Below are 27062 nucleotides of genomic sequence, written 5' to 3'. Positions count from 1 at the left end.
CTGGCACCTGGGAGCTCCAGCACCAGGCTATTCCCCTCTCAGAAAGGCTCCATGACAGGCTCTCTTGCCTCAATAATCCCCCTCTGGGGAGAAAGGGGGGGCGCACTTTATTACAAAAACATAGTGCAAATAATCCTTAACAAACGTCCATGAACACAGTCCACTTATCACTCCCTCATGTGAAGGGTTCATGTAGCGTTCATGCACCTGGAAACAGTCAGGGCACACCCTGTCTGGAAATAGTCTTTAAAAATCCCACCACATCTAGCTCACCAGCATAGCATGTGTCACATTCCGGCATCATCCACCACACCTGGGCTCGTCTTCTGTCCTCTCCTGTCCTTCTGCTAGGACGGCCTTCCAGCTGGAGGGCAGCCCACCCACCCCCACCACTAACCTCTCTGCTGGGACGTCATCCTCACCAGGGGAACAGCCATCTCTCCCCAGTTGTGTTAACCACTCATCTCAGACAGACCGGCAAGGAAGCCCTTCCACTGCCCCCTTGGCTTCAGCCCTCCATCTTCAACTCTCTGGCTTCAAAGTCAGCAGGAAAGTTCCTATGCTGCTCTACTGCCTTCAGCCTTCTCCAGCTTGGGGAGGTCAGCCATAAACCTCACCACCTGCTGCCTCAGGAACCTCTTCCAGCTATCTTCAAGGACCTCCTACCTCTCTGACTCTCCCTCTGGTGCCACCCCATGCTCTTAATCAGTCAAACTGGGAGCACCAGTTCTGGCCTGAACCTGCTTCCTTTAAAAGGCCCAGCCACCCTGGGACAGATACGAAGAGAGGAAGTGGCTTGCCTGAGGTCAGCTGCTCGCCCAGTATTAGCACCGAAATATCCTGACTCCCAGTCAAGTGCCCTATCAAGACAACCAGAGGTAACATTTTCTATTTTGTTACCATAAGCTGGTCTGTTGGAAGAGTTTCATGACAAAGGCCTGCTCAGAACAATGTGGAACTTCCTGCCACAAGAAACTATTGAGGCCGGGGGTGAAATGCTCACTGAAGTCATTATTAAAAACTTCAGAGGAACCAGGATTTCTCTGCAGAAAAAAGGCTTCAAAAAAAGGATTGGACACTTACATGGATAACGCGAACATCCACACTTAACAAATAGTTATAGGGGACATAAACCGCACATTTCAGGGCATAGACCAACGAGGAGGGTAAGGACAGAATTTCTCCTGGGAGCAGGTTACTTTTTTATTGTTCCCAATGGATTTTCTTGCTCTGTCATCAAAAACGTCTGGCAGGGGCCCCTGTCGGAGACAAGATACTGAGCTGGATCACACTAGTCTGATGTGGTCTAGCAATTCCCATGTTCCTATGTAATAGGAAAGAGTGCTTGAATCTTGGTTTAAATTATATCTTTAAGTGCCTCCATGGAGAGGCAAATTACAAATGAATGTGTTTCATCAACAGAAATAAGATATTCAGGGGACTTTACAATTAGAAATAACAGGGCAGGAGCACGTCATTACAACTGACTGTCTAGCTCCATATACCCTGATCGTCACTAGGTCGTCTGGGTGCCTAAGGCAGCTACTACAATCTTACAGATACAGCCTGTCATGGTCGTGAGGTCATGTAAATCCCTATTGCCATGTGTACTGGATCAGTTCCTCCATGGAACTATAGCCTTAAGTTTACCTGCTGAAACCAGCTGACAGAGTCTGCAGTTGTCCGATGGATTCAGATGGAAAGCATGAGCCACGTCTGACTTGTATGTTGATTGCCCAGTCACGGTTATTACTCCAGGATGCAATTACTTGTATAATTTAAGCACTTTGTTCACTTGCTGTTTATTAAATTAACCCGGTAACAAGCAGACACTTTGGTCTCCTGCTTAAAACTAATTCCTTTTCCATGTCATTTAAAATGATAGCAAAAAAAAACCCCAAAATACTGTCCCAAAACTGAAGAAAAGATGCTCAATAAAGAACTTTGCTTTAGATTTTTTAGTGTGCTTCATGTTGTCTGTTTTTAAAAGGCCTAATAATGCGAGATGCTGAGCACCTTCTGGAAGTTGTTCATCACCCCTAACTCCTGATAGAGTAAAAGGGAGTGGGGGATGTTTCTGATCATGCTCCTAGGTTAACAATTCTCCAGGTCAGAGGTCGTGACATCTTCTGTGTTTTGTACAGTGCTGAGTGCAGTGTCCATGCCTAGCAAACAACAAATACCAACAGAAGTCCAGAACAAATGGAATGCTAAGAGTTTGTGAGTTTCTGCTGGGGTGGAGCAAGCATGAGAGATGTCATGCTCTGATCTCCAGTGCCAAATAAAATAGAGCATGTCTGTGCAAGAAAATAAAGACAATAGCCAGGTTATTTGCCCATGCTGGGAAAAATGCAAGGATCACACATGCATGATGAAAGGAACATGAGTGGAGCATAAAAGAGGAAACTTAACTAGCCATGATCTTGCCATGTTCCTTGCATTAAACATTCAACAATATGAACTTTATATGCTGTGTATCATCCAGGCATGATCCTTACTTGCACTATTGCCAGCATGAGTTGATAGCTCATTACAAACACACTTAAATGAAACTATTTGTATTGGACGGCCAACAGACCTGACGAGAAGTAAGGAAGGCACATTTGTAAGCAGCCCAATTCACTTCTTCACATGAGATTTTGCTCCTCTGCAAGAAGGCAGTTAGGTGTCTGTCTCTTTTATTGTCTCTGAATGGGATTTTGAATATTTAACTAAAGTCATGTCCTCCACCTCATTACTGACCTCTCATTGGTCAAAACAAATCCCTGATGCAGTTGCATCTCTCTCCGGGACTTCCCTATGCCCTGGCTTCTTCCATGGACCTCTGTATTTGAACAGTATTAATTGCAACAACTCATTCCAGGCCCCTCACGTCACCTGGCCTTGAACCAACAGTGTCCTGTGTCAAGCACATTCGTCTCTATGAACTGGCAAAGGCAGGGGATATTCATGTGTTCCACATGCCTTAACATGATGACCTGAGGGAGTTGACCACTGATCAAGAGTCTGATGTAATAGCCACTGAAGATCACCAACAGCTGCTGAGCCATCACCTGGAACAAGAATGAGATCAACATCAGAGGCACTCCACACATCAATACCTTCACAGTGCCCATGGTGACAGAGTTCTAGGGTGATTTATCCATGGTGATAAAGTCTTGGGGCAATCATAGGAATCAAAGACGAAAAAGACCTTTTAGATATTGGTGCCAATATCTCCTGCCAAGGAGACATCTTGCCCCCCAGTCGATGATGTATTGGATACTAAATGATAACTCTTAATGCATTTCTCCTTACTATTCCTGATCCAGCCCCAAAACAGATGCTCCTACAACAGCAGATAGTGCAAAAGCCACCAAAGACATTTTGTAGCTATATTTCTTGTATGAAAAATGGGATGAACACAAGGGGCTGGAAATACTGAGGAAAGTCCCCGTAAAGCAAGGGGATCCTGGCTGCACTCAGCTTAAGTTTATCTGGGTCTGATTCTTGATTACATTTACACCATTCTGGCTATGTAAAGGGGTCTAAGTTACAGTCACTTTAAAGTGTACACACCTTTACACTGCCTTACTGCAAATGTGGATCAGGCCCTCTGTCCTTAATGGCAATATAAGTGAGGTTACTAGATGGCTCAAAGGAACAGTAATGGAGTACAGTGCTGGCTAAGTCACTGCTTCAAATACAGCTCAGGTCAGCAGAGATAGAATGTTATTACCATCCAAGAGCCATGTTGGGCCCAATGTGAAATGATTCAGCATGCTGGTGTCAGCCTCACAGAACAGCCCCCACACTTGTTATTAGCGGACAGATCCAGCTGAGAGGCAAAGGACTAAGTGGGCCATGGAGACTGAACAACCTCTTCCTGACAGGGAGTCAGGGCTGAGCCAAGTTGGCAGGGATGGAGCCGGGGGCAAGCTTGCTTTGCCACAGCTCATATTGTTCTAGAGATAGCTAGAGGGCTTCCGTTTCCAGGGCTGTCACCAGCACTAAATTCACTTAATAGCTCTGCGTATAAAAATGTACAGTCAATCAAACCCATCCCACTGAAGCTTTCTTGCTAAGCCAGAGAGAAAATGTTTGCTGCTTAGCTCCACGTTACCTCTGGAGCTCCCTCTGGAATGAGCTGGAGCAGTTCACTGCATGCCAGAGTCCCTTTCTTGTCATTGGGTAGAAGAGGTGACTCTTCAGACGAACTCTCCTTTCCTCTCCCCTGACCCGACTGGATCACTGTCTCCATAGTGACACAGAACTGGTCCAGATTGTGCCTCAGGGCTGACTGAAAAACACAAGGAGAGCTCTTGGGATCTCCAAAGGTGGGCAGCATTGTCTTTCTGCCTTTCCTCTCTGAGTACCTGGCAAGGGTAATTTATAGGATCTGGTGCTGCACAGTTACCCACAATTATCCACCCAGGAAAGAAGGGCATGAAAAAGATGTACGCTTGGAAGGATTCGATTTTTATCGGCGAATGTCCATTTCACTGCACGCACGCGCACACACCCAAACCAATGAAAAAATATTTCCATCAATGTTAATAGAAATTTACTAACAGGCAAAGTACAGAAAATGCCACTGGAGAATGACTGTCTGATTTAAGGATATTTACTTTCTCTGCTTTGACATACGATGTTGACAATTAATGTTCTAACAGTCATCAAGCTTTACCTTTTTGTATCTCCATGCCTCCTGCCCTTAAATAATTATTGTCTGCCTCCAGCCTACTCTATTGTCTGACACTCTGCCCCCACAATTTTCTGCAAATGTGAAAATTTAAATCGATAGAGATTGAAAAAGTGCTTAAAAATAAACATCCATAGTATATGTCAACATTATTTAAAAAATAAACATTGAATTCTGCCAAGCCTAAAAATATGTTAGAGCCACCCACACTGCTTTGAGCGCGGAGCTGCATTTCATCAGGTGGTGCGTACTTTGTCTAACACGTGCTGTGCGTCTAGCTAGAATTTAACCTCCCTGCAGGAGGGACTAGGTCTCTATTTTGTACAGCACCCGGCATATTGCCAGGACTACAGATCACGAAAGCTTATGCTCAAATAAATTGGTTAGTCTCTAAGGTGCCACAAGTCCTCCTTTTCTTAGATCAGGTTGTGACCCCCATACTCACATGGGTCAGCAGTATCTCACACAAATAAACCCAGCCATTTCAGCTGTGTTACTTGTGTGAGTAACTGCACACTATCAAGACATTCACAGTCCAGCCCTACACAAATAATAAATAATCATGCTTTTGTCTGAAATGTGCCATGCCTGTTAGGTTGTTCAGTTTGCTTGTTGCATTCCACCCATTGCTGTATCCATCACTTCTGCAAAGGGCCTTCTTCAGATTTCAGAGAATTATAGGAGTGGGGATTTGAACCACACACTGGGACCTGGGCTCATTACCAGTCATGACACTACAGGGTGGAATTTACACATTCGTGCACGTCCTAGTGGAGAAGAGCTAGAGCAGTTTTTGAAGGGATTAGATTATATAACTTCAGTCAAACAGCCTCGTCTCTTACTCCTTGAGCTGTCCCATTGATTTCAGTCACACGGCTCAGGAAGTTAGGTACTACTCAATGTGAGTACAGGTATCAAAATCTGGCCCTGATTCTTCTGCATTTTCTTTCATTAAATTGTTATGTTTCATTATCAAGGGACAGATTTATAGAAATGTGTGCACCAAATTGCACGTGAACTGGACATGGATGAATACCATTGATTTGCGACATGCATTTCTAAAAATCTGGCCCTAGATGAAGAAATTTACAACAGGGGCCTGATCACAAGGAAATTCAAACAGGTGATCCTTTTTATTTGTATTAGATTCACTTTCAGATCAACACACAGAGCTCAATTCACCACCATACTGGCGTCTTTGGGCTGTTCCAATGATGCAAAGCAGCCACAAACCCAGCTCAGCTGGCTGGTGAAGCCATGTTTCTGGCTGTTTTGTGTTACTAGAGCGGGGTAAGGCAACCAGAGTATACTTGGGAACTTGTCCCATGCACTATACCCCTCATTTATTCCGAATTCTAGAGGTTGTATGTAGCACAGTCAGCTCAGATTGCTCCAAGCATCACTTACCTGGTGGTTTCTCTTCAGTTCTGTAATATAGCCTGCTAAGGAGTGAAGACACTGCTCCAAGTTGAAATGGACAAAGCAAAGCTGACGATGGTGGAGAACGTTAAGGAAGGAGCATTTTACAGGACAGACACCAATACAATTCCTTAATGCTCCATCTTTTGAGCTAGCAATGTATCTATCTGTACCCACTGCCTGCCAAGTTTGGGGACTTTGGGAGACAAGGCACAGCTCCCACAGGCAAAGACTGGTATTGCCTATCTGCTTGTGCTGGAGGGACACACCTAGGAACTGGACTGGCACATGGGGGTGACCAACTTCTGGCCCCAAAGAGCCTGCACTGTGAAGCTCACTCTGAGGGGTCAAGTGACCAGGGAGGGAGAGCCAGAGGGGAAGGAGACTGATTGTTGCTCTCCACAGCTGCAGGAGAGGCAGCCATTTTGACTGACCCGGTCAGATGGCCAAAACAGAGCCTCCCCTCCACAATGGTGAGTTTAAGCCCAAGAAGCTACATCCAGGGGGGCTGAAAAACCAGTAGTGCCCATAGGCCCCCCTGCACTGGGAGCCAGGGGTCAGCCAGGCCTCATTACTGCCCAGCTAATGGGGACAGCTGGACATGAGAGTGGTTGGATGCATAGACAGGGATACCAGGCCTACAACCTGAGCTTCAGCCCCACTTCCCTGGTCAGGTCTGTGGGGAGAGTCTGATGGGGGTATTTCTTGTTTGGGAGTTTTAGTGGTTGTTCTGGGAGTGGCTGGGGCCTTTTTCTCTGAGACCTTTACCTGTTCCCTTCCCCTTCTTTTAAATGACCTCTGTCTGGTCCAGGGAATAAACTGTGGTTTATTTTTGTGTAGTCCTTGATTTGCTGTACTTGTGACCTAATAACCTAGAAGTTGCTGGCTTTGTGCTCCCAGCCACTAGATGGAGGCATCAGTCACTCGGAAACCAGGACCCACTGATCCTTGGGGGGGGTGGCCACGGAGTCCCTGAGCAGGGAAGAATGAGGTGCTCCAATTTTGGGCAATGGGGGGGGGGGTTTACACATCTATAGTCTTCCTTTGCATGATCAAGGGAATTCCAAAGCAATATGAAAGCTGAGAAAAGATATAGTCAAACACTGGAGTAAAACGGATAAAAATATACATCCTTGGGCCTAGTTCTGCTCTCCGACAAGCCCAGCACACATGCATGGAGCCCAGAGCCTATTCCATTAGCCACCCTGATTAGTTAGCGGTGTAGCCAGGTTTGTCCAGACATCTAGTTCAAATTCTCAAGTGTGTCACCCTCACCTTCAAGACTTCGCATAACTCCCCTCCTGCTTGCATCTCTCCTAATTTCTTCCTACTCCCCTATCAGCTCTTGGTTTCCTCTCCATTTCTAATCATTGTGCCTTCTCCCATGCTGCCTCTTATGCTCGGAGGACAGTCTCTGTTTTCTTGTCCCCTTCTTCAACCCCCTTCTTCAACTGCACGTCTTCTAAGCTCTTGTGCAATAATCCACAAAAGTTCTCTTTAAAAAGTGGGTCTGAGACTCATTTTCATTTGGTCCTCTGGGCCTAAATTTTTAGAAGTACCTACTAATTTGGTGTCCCTCTATGTTGCGGGTGGGGGGCAATTTGAGATGTCTTAAAGAGGCCCAATTTTCTGAAAGCACTGAGCACTCATCCTCTTAAAATCAGGCCCCTTTAAAGTGTCTAAAGTAGGGCACGCAGAGTCAGGAGGCACTTGTGAAAATGGTGTATTTGGTGCCTTAATGAGTTTGTCTTTGCAACATAGAATGTAAGCTCTAGGGGCAGGGACCACATGTTCCTTTATATTTGTACAACCCTGAGTGCCCTGCTGGCACTCAACAAATAATAAAGAAGCCCACTGAACTCAGTTGGAGTCATTATCTTCAGTGGATCAGTCCCTAGATATGAAAAAAAAACCTCTGGAGAACCTCTTTGATGAGGAGACTGATGATAAATACCTCCTTATCTGCAAGCACCAGCAATGAGGGGAAATTGTCTCACCCAGAAAGGATACCTGTAGAACATTCTGGTGCCTGTCCATGGCATCTGCAACCCCCAGAAGTAAGTTGTGCTTCATGAAGACTTCATTGGCGGCTGCCAGCCTCACATCAGTATTCACATGTATCTGTTAAATAACAAAGATGTTAGCATGTCCCACGGTGACTTTCCAGGCCAGCCTGCAACCAGGAATTGTAAAGAGTCGGTGACTCTGATGGTCCAAAGTCCTAAGTCCCTGAAAACAAAGCAATGAGAGAAACTATCCATTTCAGGTAGTCTTTTCAGAGACACTCAGCTCTGGCCTAACTCTGCTGCCATTGAAGCAAGTTTACATACCAGGTCTATTCAACCAGCGCTCCCACCACAAAATGTGATATAATCCCAGAAGATGGAGAGGGAAATGACTTGTAAAATCATTGTTCCTGTTCCTTCCCGCACCAGTCAGTTCAGGATTATCTCAGACAGTCCTGTATATCTTCCAGTCTAGGTTTCAATATTTCAAACAATGGAGCTTCCACTTCTTTCTTTGGAAGATTAAATCTATAGCTCTCATCATTCAGCACTTGATCCAAAGTCCATCCTAGTCTCTGTAAGGTTCTCATTGACTTCAGTGGGCTACGGATCAAGCCCTAGGGCTCAACGGGTAGTGATCAATGGCTCCATGTCTAGTTGGCAGCCGGTATCAAGTGGAGTGCCCCAAGGGTTGGTCCTGGGGCCGGTTTTGTTCAATATCTTCATAAATGATCTGGAGGATGGTGTGGATTGCACTCTCAGCAAATTTGCGGATGATACTAAACTGGGAGGAGTGGTAGATACACTGGAGGGGAGGGATAGGATACAGAAGGACCTAGACAAATTGGAGGATTGGGCCAAAAGAAATCTGATGAGGTTCAATAAGGATAAGTGCAGGGTCCTGCACTTAGGACGGAAGAACCCAATGCACAGCTACAGACTAGGGACCGAATGGCTAGGCAGCAGTTCTGCGGAAAAGGACCTAGGGGTGACAGTGGACGAGAAGCTGGATATGAGTCAGCAGTGTGCCCTTGTTGCCAAGAAGGCCAATGGCATTTTGGGATGTATAAGTAGGGGCATAGCGAGCAGATCGAGGGACGTGATCGTTCCCCTCTATTCGACATTGGTGAGGCCTCATCTGGAGTACTGTGTCCAGTTTTGGGCCCCACACTTCAAGAAGGATGTGGATAAATTGGAGAGAGTCCAGCGAAGGGCAACAAAAATGATTAGGGATCTGGAACATATGAGTTATGAGGAGAGGCTGAGGGAGCTGGGATTGTTTAGCCTGCAGAAGAGAAGAATGAGGGGGGATTTGATAGCTGTTTTCAACTACCTGAAAGGGGGTTCCAAAGAGGATGGCTCTAGACTGTTCTCAATGGTATCAGATGACAGAACGAGGAGTAATGGTCTCAAGTTACAGTGGGGGAGGTTTAGATTGGATATTAGGAAAAACTTTTTCACTATGAGGGTGGTGAAACACTGGAATGCGTTACCTAGGGAGGTGGTAGAATCTCCTTCCTTAGAGGTTTTTAAGGTCAGGCTTGACAAAGCCCTGGCTGGGATGATTTAACTGGGAATTGGTCCTGCTTTGAGCAGGGGGTTGGACTAGATGGCCTTCTGGGGTCCCTTCCAACCCTTATATTCTATGATTCTATGATTCTATGATTCTATTTTTTCTAATATGCAGCCTAACTTTATCTTGGCACCCCATTGGTTATTCTAATTATACTGTGCCCATTCTAAAATATTTCATCCCTTCTTGGCAATTATGCTCTTCAAATACTTTTAGGCAATTACCTTGTTCCCTAACTGTTTGCTTGGAAAGAAATACGTTGTTACATAATGGAACAAGTGAGAAATTTCTCCTTACCTTCCTTTGATGTTGGTCAATAATCAATATAACAACTATAGTGAGTGCTATGGCAGCCAACGTCACCAGAATGCTGACTTCCCAGTGGCACCCAAAGGAATACAGCTGCATGGTGGAGTAAATATTTGCCCAGATTGAGATGTAGAAAATCTGAAAAGACCCAGAGAGACTCAGAAAACAATACTCACAAAAATAGCGAAAGCAGAAGAAAGGTCAAGAGAACAAGAAAGTTCCCTTCTCATAAATTAGATAAATTACCAGGGATTTTCAGAGGGTTAATGGACAAAAGGTCCTTCTAATAAGAAACATGGGGGAGAGAGGTCTAGAATGAGAGTCGGGATTGAATGAGCTCCTGATCATCAAAGACAGTAGATGAATTCTTGATGGTGTTTCATACTTAGGATTTCAACCAAGTTCCTCCATTTCTAGTAAGAAACGGATTCCCCAAGGTGTATTGAAAATAATACTTCTTATAGTCACTGTGTTTATAAAGTTCCCACACCAAAGCACGAAGGGTACTGCCAAGAAAATTAAAATACAATAATGCAAAAACAATGTACAGTGGCACCTGCCTCAAGGGACCACTCGAGGGACTAATGAAGGCAGAGCAGAGTCGTATTCATTTGGGGATACCTTGGAGTAGTATCTTAAGACAGGATGTTGCCTGATGGAACGTATAGATTAGAGATGGACTGAAAGGTAGGTATGATACAGTGTGGTACAATGTTATATGGGGTAGATAGATCAATTAGACAGGATAGATCAATAATACCAAACAGAAAAATATTAAAAATCTAAACACTGCAGCATTAGCGAAAATACAATGGCTGACATTAAAAAAATACCTCTGAGAAAGGAGCACTTGATTATTATTTACACAAGGGCCACTCCACCCTGTTCATGAGAAGGGGCCTGAAAGATGGTGAAAATATAATTTAGTCCCATTTTAAGACTCCTTGGGCCTGCCAGAGAAGTGTGAAGACCTCAGGGTAAATGAGATGAGGTCCAGAGTGTTTTCGGATGATGTTTGAGAGCTGAGAAGGATGGGATGAGGCAGATGCTTCTGGTAAATGAGTTCCATCCCCATTAAAGCCACCACAGCGAAAGCTTTGCTAACTGACTGCCTGTGGTGGGACGCCTGAAAAGTGGGCCGTGGGCATACCTGCCTCATTATACAGCAATCTCTGCAAGATGGAAGTTTCAAAGGGGCCTCAGGGAGTTAGGTGCTCAACTCCCACTGAAAGTCAATGGGGGGTGGACACTTAACTCCCATTTGTGCCTTTGAAAATTCATTCCCTTCTCCAAACTCCCATTGAAATGGCACCTAACTCCCTTAGGCTCCTATGAAAATCCCCAAGGCAATTTTCATTGTATATCAGTAATGGCACGTACCAATTAGGGTGACCAGAAAGCAAGTGTGAAAAATCGGGACGGGGGTGGAGATATTATGAACCTATATAAGAAAAAGCCCCAAATATTAGGACTGTCCCTATAAAATCAGGACATCTGGTCACCCTAATACCAATTAACCTGAATGAGGGGCCGTGATGCTTACCACAGCAATGGCTATCCCAAAAGCTCTGGAGTTGTAGAACATGTATCTTCTTACTTCAGGTTCCAGAATGGCGTTTTGAATTAAGTTCCTCCACTGATCCATTGTCATCTGTTCAGAAACCAAAAACAAACAAATCCCACCCACTTTTTTATGCAGATCTCTAAGAACAATCAGAAGTCGAGCTGAATGGCAATAGCCAAGAGCCAGGCCGGCATTTCACATTATTAGATTATGAGATTGGAGATTCGATAGGATTGGCCTATGTCCCAGACTCTGCCTCCAAACAAGGGACATTGGCCCAAATTCTGATCTCATTTATACTGGTATAACAGAGATAAAAATCTGCCCTCAAAACCTATTTGTGCCTCAGTTTCCCCATTTGTAAATAATACCACCAACCTTTGTAAAGTGCTTTGAGATCCGCAGTTGAAAGCTGCTTTCTGTATAACTAAGGATACATCTACCTGCAGAGTTGCACCAGTTGCAGAAATTTAACTGATGGGATTTTAAACCAACTTAGTTAAATCCGTGCAAAAGACTGTCTGAACATTCTTATATTGGTTTAATCAAACCTTTTGGTTTAGCTGAAGTCCATAAGGAACAGGTTTCAGCCAAACTGAAATAAGCCCCTTTTAAACTGAAATAAGAGAGTCCACACAAGGGTCTGCACCCATTTAACTAAAGAGAGAGTGTGTGTGAACAAGGACTGAGTGTTAAGTAATAGTGTATAATTCATTGCCCTGCTCATGCAGTCAGCCTAGTTTGCCCTGAAAGCAGTGAAACTCTTTGTGAGGCAGAATCACTGTATTGATATGAAACTGCAAAAGAACCCATCATGGGAATTCATGTCAGACCAAGATCATATTTAAAGGTGACAGTTTGCAATGCTGTGTCCATCACAGATACCTCCAGCTCTGCTCCATCCCTTTCTGTCTTTAGCACAATGAATGGTTTGTCTAACTGCTCACTGACCATGGGCAAGCATGTTACTCAAGTCTCTCTCCACTAACAACAGGCCCATCCTTGCTCCCATTTGAGCCACTGGGAGTTTGACCATTGACTTCAGTGCGAGCAAGATTGGATCTTTTAGTGCTAAGATCAGGTCTTTTAGTGAAACAGACTAGAGAACCAAAGAATCGTAGGACTGGAAGGGACCTCGAGAGGTCATCTAGTCCAGTCCCCTGCACTCATGGCAGGACTAAGTATTATCTAGGCCATCCCTGACAGGTGTTTCTCTAACCTGCTCTTTAAAATCTCCAATGATGGAGATTCCACAACTTCCCTAGGCAATTTATTCCAGTGCTTAACCACTCTGACACTTAGAAAGTTTTTCCTAATGTCCAACCTAAACCTCCCTTGCTGCAATTTAAGCCCGTTGCTGCTTGTCCTAGCATCAGAGCTTAAGGAGAACAATTTTTCTCCCTCCTCCTTGTAACAACCTTTTATGAACTTGAAAACTGTTATCATGTCCCCTCTCTGTCTTCTCTTTTCCAGACTAAACCAACCCAATTTTTTCAATCTTCTCTCATAGTTCATGTTTTCTCGACCTTTATTCATTTTTGTTGCTCTTCTCTGGAATTTCTCCAATGTGTCCACATCCTTCCTGAAATGTGGCGCCCAGAACTGGACACAATACTGCAGCTGAGGCCTAATCAGAGCGGGGTAGAGCAGAAGAATTACTTCTCGTGTCTTGCTTACAACACTCCTATTAATACATCCCAGAATGATGTTTGCTTTTTTTTTTTCGCAACAGCATTACATTGTTAACTCATATTTAGCTTGTGATCCACTATGACCTCCAGATCCCTTTCCACAATACTCCTTCCCATTTTGTACGTGTGTAACTGATTGTTCCTCCTAAGTGAAGTACTTTGCATTTGTCCTTATTGAATTTCATCCTACTTACTTCAGACCATTTCTCCAGTTTGTCCAGATCATTTTGAATTTTAATCCTACCCTCCAAAGCACTTGCAACCCCTCCCAGCTTGGTATCATCCACAAACTTTATAAGTGTACTCTCTATGCCTTTGTCTAAATCATTGATGAAGATATTGAACAGAACCAGACCCAGAACTGATCTCTGTGGGACCCCACTCATTATGCCCTTCCAGTTTGACTGTGAACCACGGATAACTACTCTCTGGGAACAGTTTTCCAACCAGTTTTGCACCCACCTTGTAGTAGCTCCATCTAGGTTGCATTTCCCTAATTTGTTTATGAGAAGATCATGCAAGACAGTATCAAAAGCCTTACTAAAGTCAAGATATACCACATCTACCGCTTCCCCACTATCCACAAAACTTGTTACCCTGTCAAAGAAAGGTGTTCTTACAAATCTGTGCTGACTGTTACTTAACACCTTATTATCTTCTAGGTGTCTGCAAATTGATTGTTATGAGCTGCAGGGCTTGTTTATATGCACTCGTTTAAAATCACAGCCATTCAACTGACTCAACTCCGCATGTAGACAAGCCCTGAGTTATACAGAGCACTTATCACCAGAGGATCTCAAAGCACTATCATTGTACTTTGTAATATCACTTTCTCAGACGCAGCTGAAATTTATACACACCCAACCTCTCTGAAGGTAATAAGTTGTGACAATTGGGCTAAGCCAGGGGTGGGCAAACTTTTTGGCCCAAAGGCCACTTCTGGATAGGAAAATTGTATGGTGGGCCATGAATGCTCACGAAATTGGGGGTTGGGTGCGGGAGTGTGTGAGGACTCTGGCCAGGGATGTGGGCATTGGGGTGCAGGAGGGTGGGACCAAGGGGTTCAGATGGCAGGAGAGGGATCAGGGCTGGGGTGTGGGAGGAGGTCAGGGGTGCAGGCTCCAGGCGGCGCTTACCTCAAGCAGCTTCCAGAAGTAGCGGCATGTCCCTCGTCTGGCTCCTACACGGAGGCATGGCCAGGAGGCTCTGCCCGCTGCCCCGTCCACCGACGCTGCCCCTGTAGCTCCCATTGGCCCCGTTTCCTGGCCAGTAGGAGCTGCGGGGGCGGTGCTTGGGGTGGGGGCAGCATGTGCAGAGGGGAGCCGCATAGAGCAAGCTCCTGACCCCATTCCCTGGCAGGAGTTCAAAGGCTGGATTAAAATGTCTGAAGGGCCAGATGCAGCCTCCGGGCCATAGTTTGCCCACTCCTGGGCTAAGCCAACATGACTGCAGGCCAGCGATGCAGACAGTCAAATGTAGAGGAGTGCACAATTAGAAGACTGGAGTGTGAGCTGCAACACCTTGCTACCCTCAGTGATGCAGCACTTAGATGGCTGAATAATTTAGACATCGACTTGTGACACACACAAAAGACAACTGAAGTCACTAGGAGTGCCCAGGTGTAAGTGATAGCCCTCTTTCTATAGGCCATCTATACTTCTGCGTGACAGATATGAAGTAGACCCTGATTTCTTGTAACAAGGGCAAGTGACACAGGCATCAGAATACCCATCACCCCAGTAAGCCATCAAGTAGCCAGGTTCCCAGTGAGGAGCTAACCTGAATTCCAAAGGTCTTCAGTTTCTCTGCACAAAGCTCCAGATCAAAGAAGGTGGAAGAGCAGGTATTGCTAGCAGTGAGAACCATAAGCACTTGGCCATTGTGGAACTCTGCAAAAGGAATCGGAGGAGAAGGCTGAGTGTGATCAAAAGGGACTGGTCTGTGGTGTGTTTTCCTCTTGAGCGCTGAAGTGGGCTTGCAAATTGAGGAAGTGGCAGATTGTGCTGAGAAGCTCTCAGCATGTGACGGACTCTGAATTCTTCCTCTATCATTTCGAAGAAAATCACAACATGAAGAGCTGCGCAGCCTTCTGGCTGTATTGGAGGGACCAAGGGCTGAAAGGTAAGGAGACCAAATCCTACACGTGCCCAAAGAGGATGTGACCTGACCTGGGAAGGGATCATGTGCCAGTCCAGTGGGTGATGAGACAATGGGTTCAACCCACTCAAAACAGCTGTGAAGATCCGTGACAAATGGCTTTAAGGCCCAGCTCCTTGAAAGTACTTAGGAGCCTAACTCCCATTGATTTCAATGGTATCTAGGTGCCTAAATACCTTTGAGAAACTGGGTTTAAGGCACTGCTGTCTTGGCAGAGGACAAGGCAGAACACCGTAGACTCTACCCCACTAACTCCTACCCATGGCACACCTTGCCCCACCCTCTGCACCAGCTCTGCCCCACCCGAGGTTTCCCTGTGTTGGCTAACAACAAGGAAGCTAAATTCCTTCTCACACAAAGGTGTGGCCCATTCAGATTAAAATCCGTGGAATAGGCATATTTCAAGGGTATGTGAATGAAACAATGTTCTATGTGTTTGCTGAGATGAACTACATCATCAGAAAGCCAGGAGCAGGAGTCGGCAAGCCTGGGTTCTATTCTCCGCCCTGCCGCTCACCCACTCCGTGACCTTAGGCAAGTTACTCAGGACAAAGTCTAATAATTCTGGGTGCCCAGCTTTAGCCCCCAGTGATTTTCAAAGGTGCTGAGCATCCTGCAACTTCAGTTGATGCCCGTGGGAGCTGTGAGTGCTCAGCACCTCTGCCGATCAGGCATTAGCTACTAGGTGTCTCAAACTGGGCAAACCAGAAACGGAGACGCTCAGAATGAACAGACCCTTTTTCAAAATGTTTACATGGCTTCATTTCCAGATGAGCTGAGCACCTGCAGCTCCCACTAATGTCTTTCAAAATCACTTTGAAACCTTGGGCCCTGATCCTGCAGCTGGATCTGCACAGGGCAACCACTTGGCGATCTATCCATGAAACGTGCTACAGGAGCGAAGTGCTCTGATTGTATCAGCTGGGCACAGGACTTCAGTCCGTTTCTAAAGGAGTGTCGTTGTGTTAAGCAACAAAAACAGAGCAAGATTTTGTCAGTCGCTTTACAAATCCAGGCTAAAATCTTCACAAGCGATTTATGGCTTTGGGTGCCCCAACTGTGATGCCTTAAAGGGATCTAATTTTCAGCAGGGCACTCCTGAGAAGTAGGCCTCGTTAAAGTGTACCACGCTGGGCTCCCCAAACTTGGGCTACCCAAAATTACTAGCCACGTTTTTGTAATTTTTGGCCATGGTATGTGTTCTTTATTTTTGCTTAATTATTATAATGGTTATATTCCTTCTGTTGAAAATGAGCAGCCCTGAAGAAAAAAAAATGCAATTTCTCTTAGTTTAATGCCACCTGATTCAGAATGTCGTTGCAATCAATAGTTGGAGCTGTTTGCTTACCTTTCACCCAGTGAAGGGAGCTTTCACCTGCATGGGTCCCACAGTAGGAGATGGGACTTTGTTTCTCAGCTCCATCTGCTTGGCTTTCACAGGCCATGGTGAAGAAACGGGCTTCATGCGGACCGCTATCTCCTGCAGTCATAAATCCAACACTCTATATTCATAATTCTTCCCCTTTCCTCTTTTACAGCATAGAAACACCCAGTTAAAGACTGTTCTCCTTGCTGTGGACTGGACTGTGATACTCTTATTCACACTGAAGAAAAGTCCCATTGATATGCTTGCGATGTAATATATGACTTGATTTGAGCAAGGGAGTCACAATCTTGCCTGCAAGGGGGAACAGAAATGACACCATCTTGCATAAAAAGACCTTGTAGCACAGCAGCATACAAGCTCTTAGGAGCACTGTGCACTCTGCTCCTGATGGACTATGCCCAAATGATTAATGGAGTACTCTTGGGTCAGCTCCAGAGTCCTCATGGATAAAGCATACCCATGTCATCCCCATGTTTATGTATGCTGCTGCAGGCATGGGTGCCAGGCATCCACACCTCCCGTCTATGAGGCAACAGCCCTCTTTGCCCATGGGGAAGACTGTCCTTTAATTAAACATGATCATGCACATTTTGTAGGCAATTAATCCACAAATGGGCCTATCCTGAGCCTGTTGAAGCCAGTGGGGAGCTTGGCCATTTTCTTCCATGGGAGTAGGATCAGGGCCAGTGAGAATACACATTACTGATGTTTTAAAGCAGTCAAGTCATTGAACTGTAAATACTGGACACTGAGCAGGTGCATCATAATGGACGACTGTGTGAGAAAGAGAAAACCAATTCAGATAAGAAATGATGACACAGTGATGGGAACATTACAGATGCGAAGAGAGAGTGACAAACAGACTAGGACTTCCACCCAGCACCCTCAGGGAACCTTTGTGCTGGGTCAGAAATGCCAGGGTAACTTTTTTTCTCATTTGCACCCTCGCCTGTGCATTTCAGTTCTCAGTTCCAGAAACAGTAGTCACACAGCCCTGTGAGAGAGACAGTGTGTGTCAGATATGACATTATCCTAGACAAACCTGATTGGATTAAATGTAAGGATTTTAGGAGCACAGTAGCACCTCAGAGTTCCGAACACCAGAGTGACAAACTGACCAGTCAACCACACACCTCATTTGGAACCGGAAGTACGCAACTGGACAGCAGCAGAGACATACACACACACACACACACACACACACACAAAAGAGCAAATTCAGTACAGTGCTCTGTTAAGTGTAAACTACTAAAAAATAAAGAGAAAGCAGCATTTTCTTCTGCAGAGTAAAGTTTCAAAGCTGTATTAAGTTAATGTTCAGTTGTAAACTTTTGAAAGAACAGCCATAGCATTTTGTTCAGTTATGAACATTTCAGAACTACGAACAACCTCCATTCCCAAGGTGTTCGTAACTCTGAGGTTCTACTGTACATTGGATTAAAAATGCAAATGTTTATGTATTATTGTGGGAGGTAGATGTCGCTAAGAGAGACACATGACCAATGTAAACCCTGGGACGTATTATGAGCTTCAAAGGACTCATTTAAACAATGTACCAGACACGAATGAATTTTTAGTTGATCGGGTTTCCTAGGAAATACCGGGGGGGGGGGTATGTTAATGTTGTTAATGTTGTTAGGAACTTGTAACCACAGCAAACCCCCTTGGTGGGTTTGAAGGATTGCCCCACCCGCAGAGCCCTTGCTGGGGTTGGGCAGGGCGGTGGGGGTAGTCTCTGGTAAGATTATTAGCATGCATGTAGGTTTCTTTAGTGTTTTAATATGTTTTTTTTTGTAATGCTTTCACCTTAAGACTAAATGCGCTTGCTTAGAAAAGCTGTGTGGTATCTTATAATTATGGGCAATTATGCTGTTTATAGCCTCGGAGGAGAAAGCAAAGCAGGCCTGCTTAGGCAGTCTAACTTGCTGGGGAGCTCACAGTGTAGGTGGGAAACAGTTCTGCCCAATCAGAAGGAAGCAAGATGGGGTGTCCGCCCAAGAGAGCTGGTGGCTGGGAGCCAGAACCCTAAAAGTAGGCATTCTTGCTGGATACAGGGACAGGTGGCCTGGACCGTGACATGGTGCTTGTGAGCTTTTGAGTTAAATGTTGCTGATGCAGGAGGTTTGTATAGTTCAAATCAGCAGCCAGACTGTGGGTGCTTATCCAAAATGAGCATCTGAATGTTCTGAGGCTTGTCCTGCATCAGTAACTGCCCTGCGTGCATGAGGCTCATCTGCATCTCTATTAGAACACGGATGATGCACCACAATTACTCTTCACTTCTCTGCCCTTTTCTCCTGTCTTGTGTTCCCAAGAGCCTGTGTTGCAGCTGCAGGGCTGCCGCACAAAGCCTATCAATGCTGTGCCACAATCAGATACGGGATTGCTCTGTTTGCATCCCTTGGTGTCACTGAGGTTTAACCCAGTCACATAAATCCATGATAGTCATCAGCTAAAGTGCAATCAAACAGGAAACTGATGCAACAGAAACTACATTAAAAGATCGTTATGATTGCAGCAGGAGCCCACAAAGGACAGGAAACTCACAGTTAAAGAAGTAAAGCTCTGATATTTTGGCACAACAGGAGAGGTGTATGTGAATTTGACCCATTCAGCAGTGGCATTGTGCAGACTGAGCGCTTAGGAGGGTGAGTATTCGTGCAATCTCAAGAAAATGAGTGATCAGCTGTGGCAGGAAATACCATGAAATATCTCCATTTTGACAGCAGCTATTTACACACACACACACACCCCCAAGCCCTTCTCCACCAGATCACATCACCCTGATGCCAGCCCAAAAAAGGAACATTCTTGTTCTCAAAAAACCAACCGAACAAACAAAAATAAACCACTCTCCATCCTATTTGCCTTGATTGAGGGTGAAATAAACTCTTCTCCCCAAGTCAAAAGACTCTCCCTCCGGGCCTCGCCCTCAATTCCTACCCTTTGGTGGCAAACTGGAAGGACAATGAAAAAGGAGAACAAGAGACAACCAAACCACAGCAGAGTTAAGAAACATACACCAACTAAACGTGCCATCAATGCTGGTGGCATATAAAGCGACAGCTGAATCGGGATTTGCAGGGTTAGACATGTCAGTCACACGAAAAGAGCTTCCCATTGGAGAAAACTTCAGCTGGAACAGCTGGCTCAGAGCATGCAATGCGTGCTGGCAGTTCACAGACATCAGGGGAGCTGCTGCAGGGAGCTAGCCCCTCCTACCCAGGAAGAGGGTGCCGATTCCATAGCTTCCCCATTACCTTTTTATCTAGCGTATATCTCATTCCACGGGGTTCTCCGTTAGTGTGGAAGCAATGCCCCTCTGTGGAGATCTGTCTCCCCCGGTCCTTCTTCCAACTCCACTCTCCCTTCCTCTCTTCTTGGGTTCTCCTCTTCACCTCCAAAGTTCTCTGGGAGTCTGCCTTTGTCTCCTCCTATGCTCCCTCCCATTCCATATGCGCTGCCAATCTACTAGTGTAACTACTCCCTTTGTCTCCTTCACTCACTCTGGGCTATTGCAGTTCCTTTTGTGACACCTCATGTTCTTAGCTAAGATCCAGATTAATGTTCAACAATATCCAGACTGGATGATCATAATGGTCCCTTCTGACCTTAATATCTATGAATCTATGAATCCATCCCCCTTGTCCTTCAAGAGACCTCTAAAAGCTCACCTATTCGGTGTTGTCTTCTGTATCCAATGAGTTCACACCATTCACTTCCTTCTCTCCTACTGTCTTTTGCATGAGCATGTCCAACACCGTACCCCTTGTGCCTTAAAACTGTTGAACCTTGGGATGGCGACCTCTTTCTTGTTGGCTATTGTACAGTGTGGCTGCTGCAGAAATAAATCATCCTCATTTGCCCTGATCCAAATGAATATACTGGTGCAACCCACGGAAGTCAGAGCAGCATATTCGCCCCCACCCTGCCTCTCACTTTCATTATACTGCATTGCAGGCACCAACTTGCAAAACAGCTCATGTGCGTGAGAGTTTTCCCCTAAGCATGTTGTATATAGTGGTTTTAACCCCATAGAGTGCCTACATAGTGTTTCCCCATCTGTTACAACTGTAGAGACTCTGGATTTCAAATACCTCAAAGTCTGGGGGAGTTCAGAGCTGGGGTTAAACCTCACAGGCTTAGTGGAGGTACAGGAAGCTGATCGTCAGCATGGTCCAAAGGGGACACTTTCCCTTAAACAAGAAGATGAGGGTCACCTTGTATTCTCAGCTGCAAACCCCAGGGCTGCATCATCTAAACTGCCATGGGTTTATTAGCCAAAGCAAAGCTTTAACAATGGGACTGCACCTTTGGAGTCTGCAGTGAAAGCCTTCAGAAGATGACTGCTGACACTGAGCACCGTGAAACTTGTCTTCACTGACTGCGCTCATTTCCAGCAGGATGACATTTCCTTTACCAGAATATTTGACTCATAAGAAATAACTAGTTTGATCAAGGTTCTGATTCATTGCTCTCACTGAAGGCTCTGCCCCATCAGTCATCCCCAAACTACATACACACACACACAAACACACACACATACACACACACAACGCTGTTGTTGAGTGGTACCAAACTGTGCACTCATCCCTGCGAAACAAGCCCAGTGAATACACACTGATGGCAGTGGCCGGGCTGTTTTCTTTAAAGACAGCCAAGGCTGCCATGCATATCCCCTTCCAAGTTACAGAAGGCAGGAATTAAGCAAAGCTGTGGCAAACACTTCTCTCTCTGAAATACATAGAGATTTCACACCAATTGCTCAAGATTGGGGAGTAATATACAGTACTAAGAAAATGGTCATGCAAACAAAAAGACAAATGTAGATAGGAGGAAGGGGGCATACATACCCAGCCCTGGGAATTTATTGGCTGTTTACAAGAATCGACCATCAAACTAGGACATTTTCCTGGCTTCCCTTACAAATAAACTGCTGCACAGAGAGACCAAGGAAAGATGTGTTAGTTTTGCATTAGGGATGATCCATTGTAGTGGGTGGAAAGACTCCCAATCACTTTAGTAGGGTTGGTAGTGGGTCTAAGGCCAAGTCTATATTAGGAGCCTTTAGCTGATATAGAATACCAGTATACTACACCAGTAAGGCACTCCTTGTGGGGACAAAGCACATACCAGGAAAACTGCTTTTGTTGGCTTATTTCAGTCCCCCGTCCCCCTGCCCCCTTCCATACACCCCAGGTGAAATAAATTATCCTGGTAAAAGCACCATCTTACCAGTATAACTGTGTCTATTCTAGGGGGTTTTGCCAGCACAGCGACATCAGTCAGGGAACCCACCCCTTCGTTCCCCTGACTGGCATAGCTGTGCCAGCAAAAGTTTGTAACATAGACCTGGCCTAGATCAGATCCTAGTTATGGACTACTCGCATCTGATTCAAAACATCAGGATGCACAATCAGCTGACCCAAAGGACACACACTGTACCATTTCCCTACCTGCTGCGTCCAGCCCAGCTTCTCCCAGAGAAATGTGACGGGATCAGCCATAAAATCAGAGGGAGTCACGCCATAGGTTTCTCTCCATTGTGTAATATGCAACACCAGGATTACAGCTTCCCCCAAGCAAAGGGGTGGAGTGGGAAGGGAGAAGGTTCATTTTACACTGTCTGTAATCATGAGGTTGCCATAGAATTGGGATGCACCAGAAACAAGCAAACGCAAGTGGTTCTGGGGAGGCACGAGACAGATCTAATCCAGGATTGTAGCACACTTCTTTATACTCGTGAATGGTGACTAAAATAAAAAAAAGATGAGCTCCACTTACTGTGCCTGCGCCCCCTGTGATTCTCTCGTAGCCTGGAATTTCTCTAGCTCGGTTTACTCTGACCATTACTAGGCAACGTGTTCTCTGAAACACTGGAGCAGCTTTGACTTTATAGCCGCTCATCTGCAGGGGGGCTTATTACATTGACCACTGCAGACTGCCTCTCTGTTGTCATTAGCACGCAGTATCATCTCCCCTCTACAGACACAGGTAGGCAAAGCTCAGGGTGCAATTGCATCAGAACGAGTAACTGCATCTGCCTTCTCTTCTCCCCCAGATAAGGATCCAGGCATAGCAATAAAACAGGGGCACGGAGTTTAGAAAGGCTACTGTAAGCAGGTTATTAAAAACAGCCTGTGGCAAACCACAGATGGGGGTAATAAAAATGACATTGCATCTCTGTGGCTGCTTACTTTCTGATTAGCTACAGTGCATAAACTCTGGTACCCTTGAGCAAAAATTACCTTTGGGAGCTGATCTCAGAGCCAAAGCCCAGCCCCCTTGATGCAAAGCCCTGGCCGGGATGATTTAGTTGGGGTTGGTTCTGCTTTGAGCCGGGGATTGAACTAGATGACCTCCTGAGGTTCCTTCCAACCCTGATATTCTATGATTCTAAGTGGCAAAATTCCAATGGATTTCAAAGGGACCAGAGATTTAGCAGAGGGGCAAATCCTGCCAGCACCTTCCATGGATGCAGAGGAAGCTTAAACCTAGTGGTTCTGTTGTGCAAGCAGGGAGAAAACTTGGGATCCTACCCAGGGACGAGGACATGACTCCAGCTGCTTTTATGCAGGTAAGTTGGAGTGGCCTGCAGCTTGTGCATCTGCCATTTTGTGCATCCACCTGGAGTGATGGGGCTGCCATAGCCTAGTGGTTCAAGAGCATTAAGTCTCCTGCTTTCCATAGCCTTTCCCCCTTAGAGATCTCCAGTGCCAACTCCTGTTACTTCAGAAAAGCAAAAAAATAAGGAAACTACTAGCCTAAAAGGCCCTGAAGTCACAAATAAGGAGATGGTTACAATTTCTCAAACAGCCTCCATGCTGAGCCTAAGAATTTCAAAGTCTCCAAAGGCATGCACACCCCTGTTGGGGACACTGGGGCATGGCCACTAGGTAACTCGAGGGGATGGAAGACCACGAGTGTCGATGAAGCCCCCTCGCACTAGGCCCAAGTGTCCTTGGCACCACCCCCCTGGCCTGGAGGCACTCGCAGGAGCGCTGCGTACTAGGCCCAAGTGTCCTTGCCCCCCCCCCCGCCTGGAGGCTCTCACAGCAGTTAGGCTGAGGATCTGCAACAATATGTTACAGAGTCAGACTGCCTGAAACTAAACAAGGCCAAACAGGGCAGATATGGAAGAAAAATGCTGAATAAAGCAGCTTTATGTATAGTTTAACAAATGATACAAAAAACAAGGGAACTAGCTGGTAACTGGATTGGCTGGCTATATGGATACTTAGGGCAGCTTGCTATTGGATAAGTATGCTGAAGAAAGGATGTGTAAAAGCCTGTGTAACTTCCTGCTCTGTGTGCAGGATTTGAGATTCTATTCTCCCTGTACCTTTTTGAAGCTTCAAATAAACTTTTCTGCTTCTCCACCCCGTTGTGATTATTGGGTGAAGCACACCGGGTAGCGAACCAACCCCTGCTGTTGTTTTGCCTCTCGGCACTGGGTGCCGGCAACACTCCTAAAGCAGAAAGGCCCCTGGAAGCCCTGAGAACCCTCATTACAGTATCAAATCTTCCTTTGTATCTTCCCTCACAATATACACACACTGTCTCTCTCTCTCTGGTCCAGTGCTGGGTGTAGCCCATCAGAACCCAAGGATCAGGAGCCATTAGGTTTAATTATTATATTTCAAGATGTTTCTCAAATTCTACATCTGAGATCAAAAATTGACCTTGCTTAATGGAGAATGTGCAGTTCTTGCTTTTTCTACCTGAGTCTTATTTCCTGCCAAGATGAGGTAGATTGTTTTTTGATTATGGTGATGCAAAAACCCTTTCTTGCATCTCAAATTAAAAATAAGGAAGCTAGCAGTTTTCAGTCTGGCTAACAGCTCTGATATTGATCCAACAGATTCCTTAATAGATATTTTGAGGTAGCTGACTGTAATTTAATATCTATCTAATTATTATTCTCAAGCCAGTCTGAGAAACCATATTTACTGCATGAGATTAATACAAAAAAAAGGGGGGTTATTTCTTTCCTTTCCATAAGGTGTTTTGAAGGATTGTCTTTCTAGACAAACTATTGTTATTGGGGGGAAGGGGCACAGATTTTATTGTTCTTTAACATTTTAGGCCAGAGTCTCAGCTACTGTAAAAGGTGTATCTTCCAGCTGAGGATCTTTACCATTTGTTATGAATTACTGGTAGACTTCATAATGAAACCATAAAGTGTGTGGGGGGAAGGGGGAAGAATCTTAGAAACAAAGAAGGAAAAACTGGTCCAATGTCATCTTGGCGCAAGGTTAGCAATAAACAGGAGTGATGTTGTTCAATATATTTATCAGTGATCTGTAAAATGGGTTGAGGAGTGAGGTGTCAACATCTGCAGAGGACTCAAAATCAGTTAGGTCAGTTCACACTAGAGACCATGAGAGGGATCTCACCTAAGGAGGTGAATGGGAAGAACAATGGCAGTTGCAATTCAATACTGACAAGCATAAGCTAGTGAACATTCGAATAACCTGAACTACTCCTACAAATGATACATTAACTTAGAACCTGACGATCACTAGGGAAAAAAACCCAACGAGACCTGTACATCATTTCAGTTAGCACAATTTAAATCTCTGCTCTGTGTTCAGGGGCAGTCACAAAGGCCAAGTTCTCGCCACAAACTTTCCACCTAGATCAGGTTGAAATTTTTTGGTTGATGAAACCTGGCTTTTTTGACTCAATGAACATTTTTGCAAAATATTTGTTTTTTTAAGAGAGAACATTTCTGACGTTTTTTCCTCCTCTGTCTCCCTTCCCCCTGCCCGCCCCCTTTCTCTTCTATTTTGTCACTGGAAATATGAAGGAAGGAGAAAATGCAATAAAAAACTTCCCGCAAAACTGAAAAAAGGTACTTGGAGTGGATGGGTGTTAAAAAAAACAACAACCAAAAACCCAAAAAACTGCCGTGGAAAATTTCAAAAACAAAATAAAACATTTGGCTTTTTAAAAATGTTCAGACCTACTACTTACCCTTTTTCAACGAGTTGCATTCCTGACCATGGTGATGAAAGCTTATGCCTCCAGGTCCTATGGTAACTACTTAAATCTAATTAAAAGAAACACACTGGATGACCACTTTGCAAAAAGAGCCACTATTTAATCTTCTTTGTAAACTTCCTTCCCAGCTGTCATGCCCCTTCTCGTTGTGTCCCATGTAACCCAGATTGTAAGTGATTTAGGGTAGGGACAGTCTTTATCCTTATCATAAAATGCCATACTGCAAACCATCAGTTTGCTCTGTGGGTTGTATCTCTTTCCCTATCTTGTCTACTTAGATTGTAAGTGTGACAGCCGCCATCTTGGCTGCCACACTGGGGACTGAACCTGGGACCTCCAGAGCTAAAAGCATGAGCTGCTACAGCTTCAGCTAAAAAGTCACTTTTTCTTAACTTGGGCTGTAACAGACTCACATTCTCTGTGGCTCAGACACAAGCAGGAGAACTTGTAACACACACAAAAGCAGGTTATATAAACTATGAATCCAGGCACTATCCCTGACTCCATATTTGTATGGTACTTAGCACAATTTGCAAATATTAAATGTAGCTCTTGAGGCTGGGATATGGATCCTGATCTTTCTGAATGGCTGGGCATCTTGCAGTTCTCATCAACTGCAACTGGAGCTCCAAGTTATCACTGCAAACTGTTAGGATATAAATATTCAGGCCTGTCGGTAAAGGCCTAGACTCTAAGAATTTAGGTGTATTCTTATCACTTAGCTAGTTATAGAGGTATAAAAGAAAGAATCAAAATCACTGTTTGCCGGTGTAAGGGCCTCCTCTCACTGTGACAGTCTGAGGCCCTGTTCTTAGGCTAAGGCCTTTGGCTAAGCAGCAGAGGCAGCCATAAGCTGGGAAGTGACCGGTCACCTCCTCACATTCTAACCTAGTCACATTGAAAGAAGGTGCTATTGGGCTGTTAGGAATACACTCCTGTCCTGATAGTACCTATCGCCTCCAGAGAAAGGGAAGTGCCTAGAAGATGTAAAAGGAAACTTAGTTTGATGGCATCCTGTCTGGCAAGAACTCACCTATCAATAGCTAGGACGTGAAATCTTCATTTCTGTGTTGTTCTATCATTGTAGTCCCCATTTCCATGTTGTTTGTCTGTATAATCTCTGTCTGGTTCTGTGATTGTTCCTGTCTGCTGTATAATTAATTTTGCTGGGTGTAAAATAATTAAGGTGGTGAGATATAATTGGTTAAATAATCATGTTACAATATGTTAGGATTGGTTAGTTAAATTTCAGTAAAATGATTGGTTAAGGTA

The 27062-nt window shown here is 45.0% G+C and overlaps 1 protein-coding gene across 3 annotated transcripts; it reads right to left on the bottom strand.

The window, feature by feature from the left end:
* Positions 1–1178: 1178 nt before the first annotated feature.
* TMEM268 (transmembrane protein 268) lies at positions 1179–25817 on the bottom strand. 3 transcript variants are annotated; one of them, XM_075120354.1, is made up of 9 exons: positions 25764–25817; positions 16749–17078; positions 15023–15132; positions 11532–11639; positions 9977–10126; positions 8111–8221; positions 6089–6169; positions 4103–4279; positions 1179–3053 (listed from the first exon to the last, which is right to left on the bottom strand). In XM_075120354.1, exons 2-9 carry the CDS (start codon positions 16888–16890, stop codon positions 2874–2876), a joined length of 1059 nt encoding a protein of 352 aa, XP_074976455.1. In that variant the 5' UTR covers positions 16891–17078; positions 25764–25817; the 3' UTR covers positions 1179–2873. The 3 variants fall into 3 exon arrangements, with proteins under 3 accessions (XP_074976455.1, XP_074976454.1, XP_048678739.1); XM_075120353.1 differs by lacking the exon at positions 25764–25817 and adding an exon at positions 22244–22365; XM_048822782.2 differs by lacking the exon at positions 25764–25817 and adding an exon at positions 20048–20433.
* Positions 25818–27062: the final 1245 nt, after the last annotated feature.

This window comes from Caretta caretta, chromosome 16, assembly GCF_965140235.1.
Source record: "Caretta caretta isolate rCarCar2 chromosome 16, rCarCar1.hap1, whole genome shotgun sequence".
In the NCBI taxonomy this organism is placed as follows: Eukaryota; Metazoa; Chordata; order Testudines; family Cheloniidae; genus Caretta; species Caretta caretta.
Note: the sequence above shows the minus strand (reverse complement) of the source record. Positions and strands in the feature narration are given on the sequence as shown.

Excerpts from the sequence above, each read along its gene's own strand:
- TMEM268 (XM_075120354.1), bottom strand. The coding sequence starts at position 16,890 with ATGACTGCAGGAGATAGCGGTCCGCATGAAGCCCGTTTCTTCACCATG. Across the intron at positions 11,640-15,022 it reads TGAAGACCTTTGGAATTCAG|ATGACAATGGATCAGTGGAG; the intron begins GTTAGCTCCTCA and ends GTTTCTGAACAG. Across the intron at positions 8,222-9,976 it reads TTGACCAACATCAAAGGAAG|ATACATGTGAATACTGATGT; the intron begins GTAAGGAGAAAT and ends GTTATTTAACAG.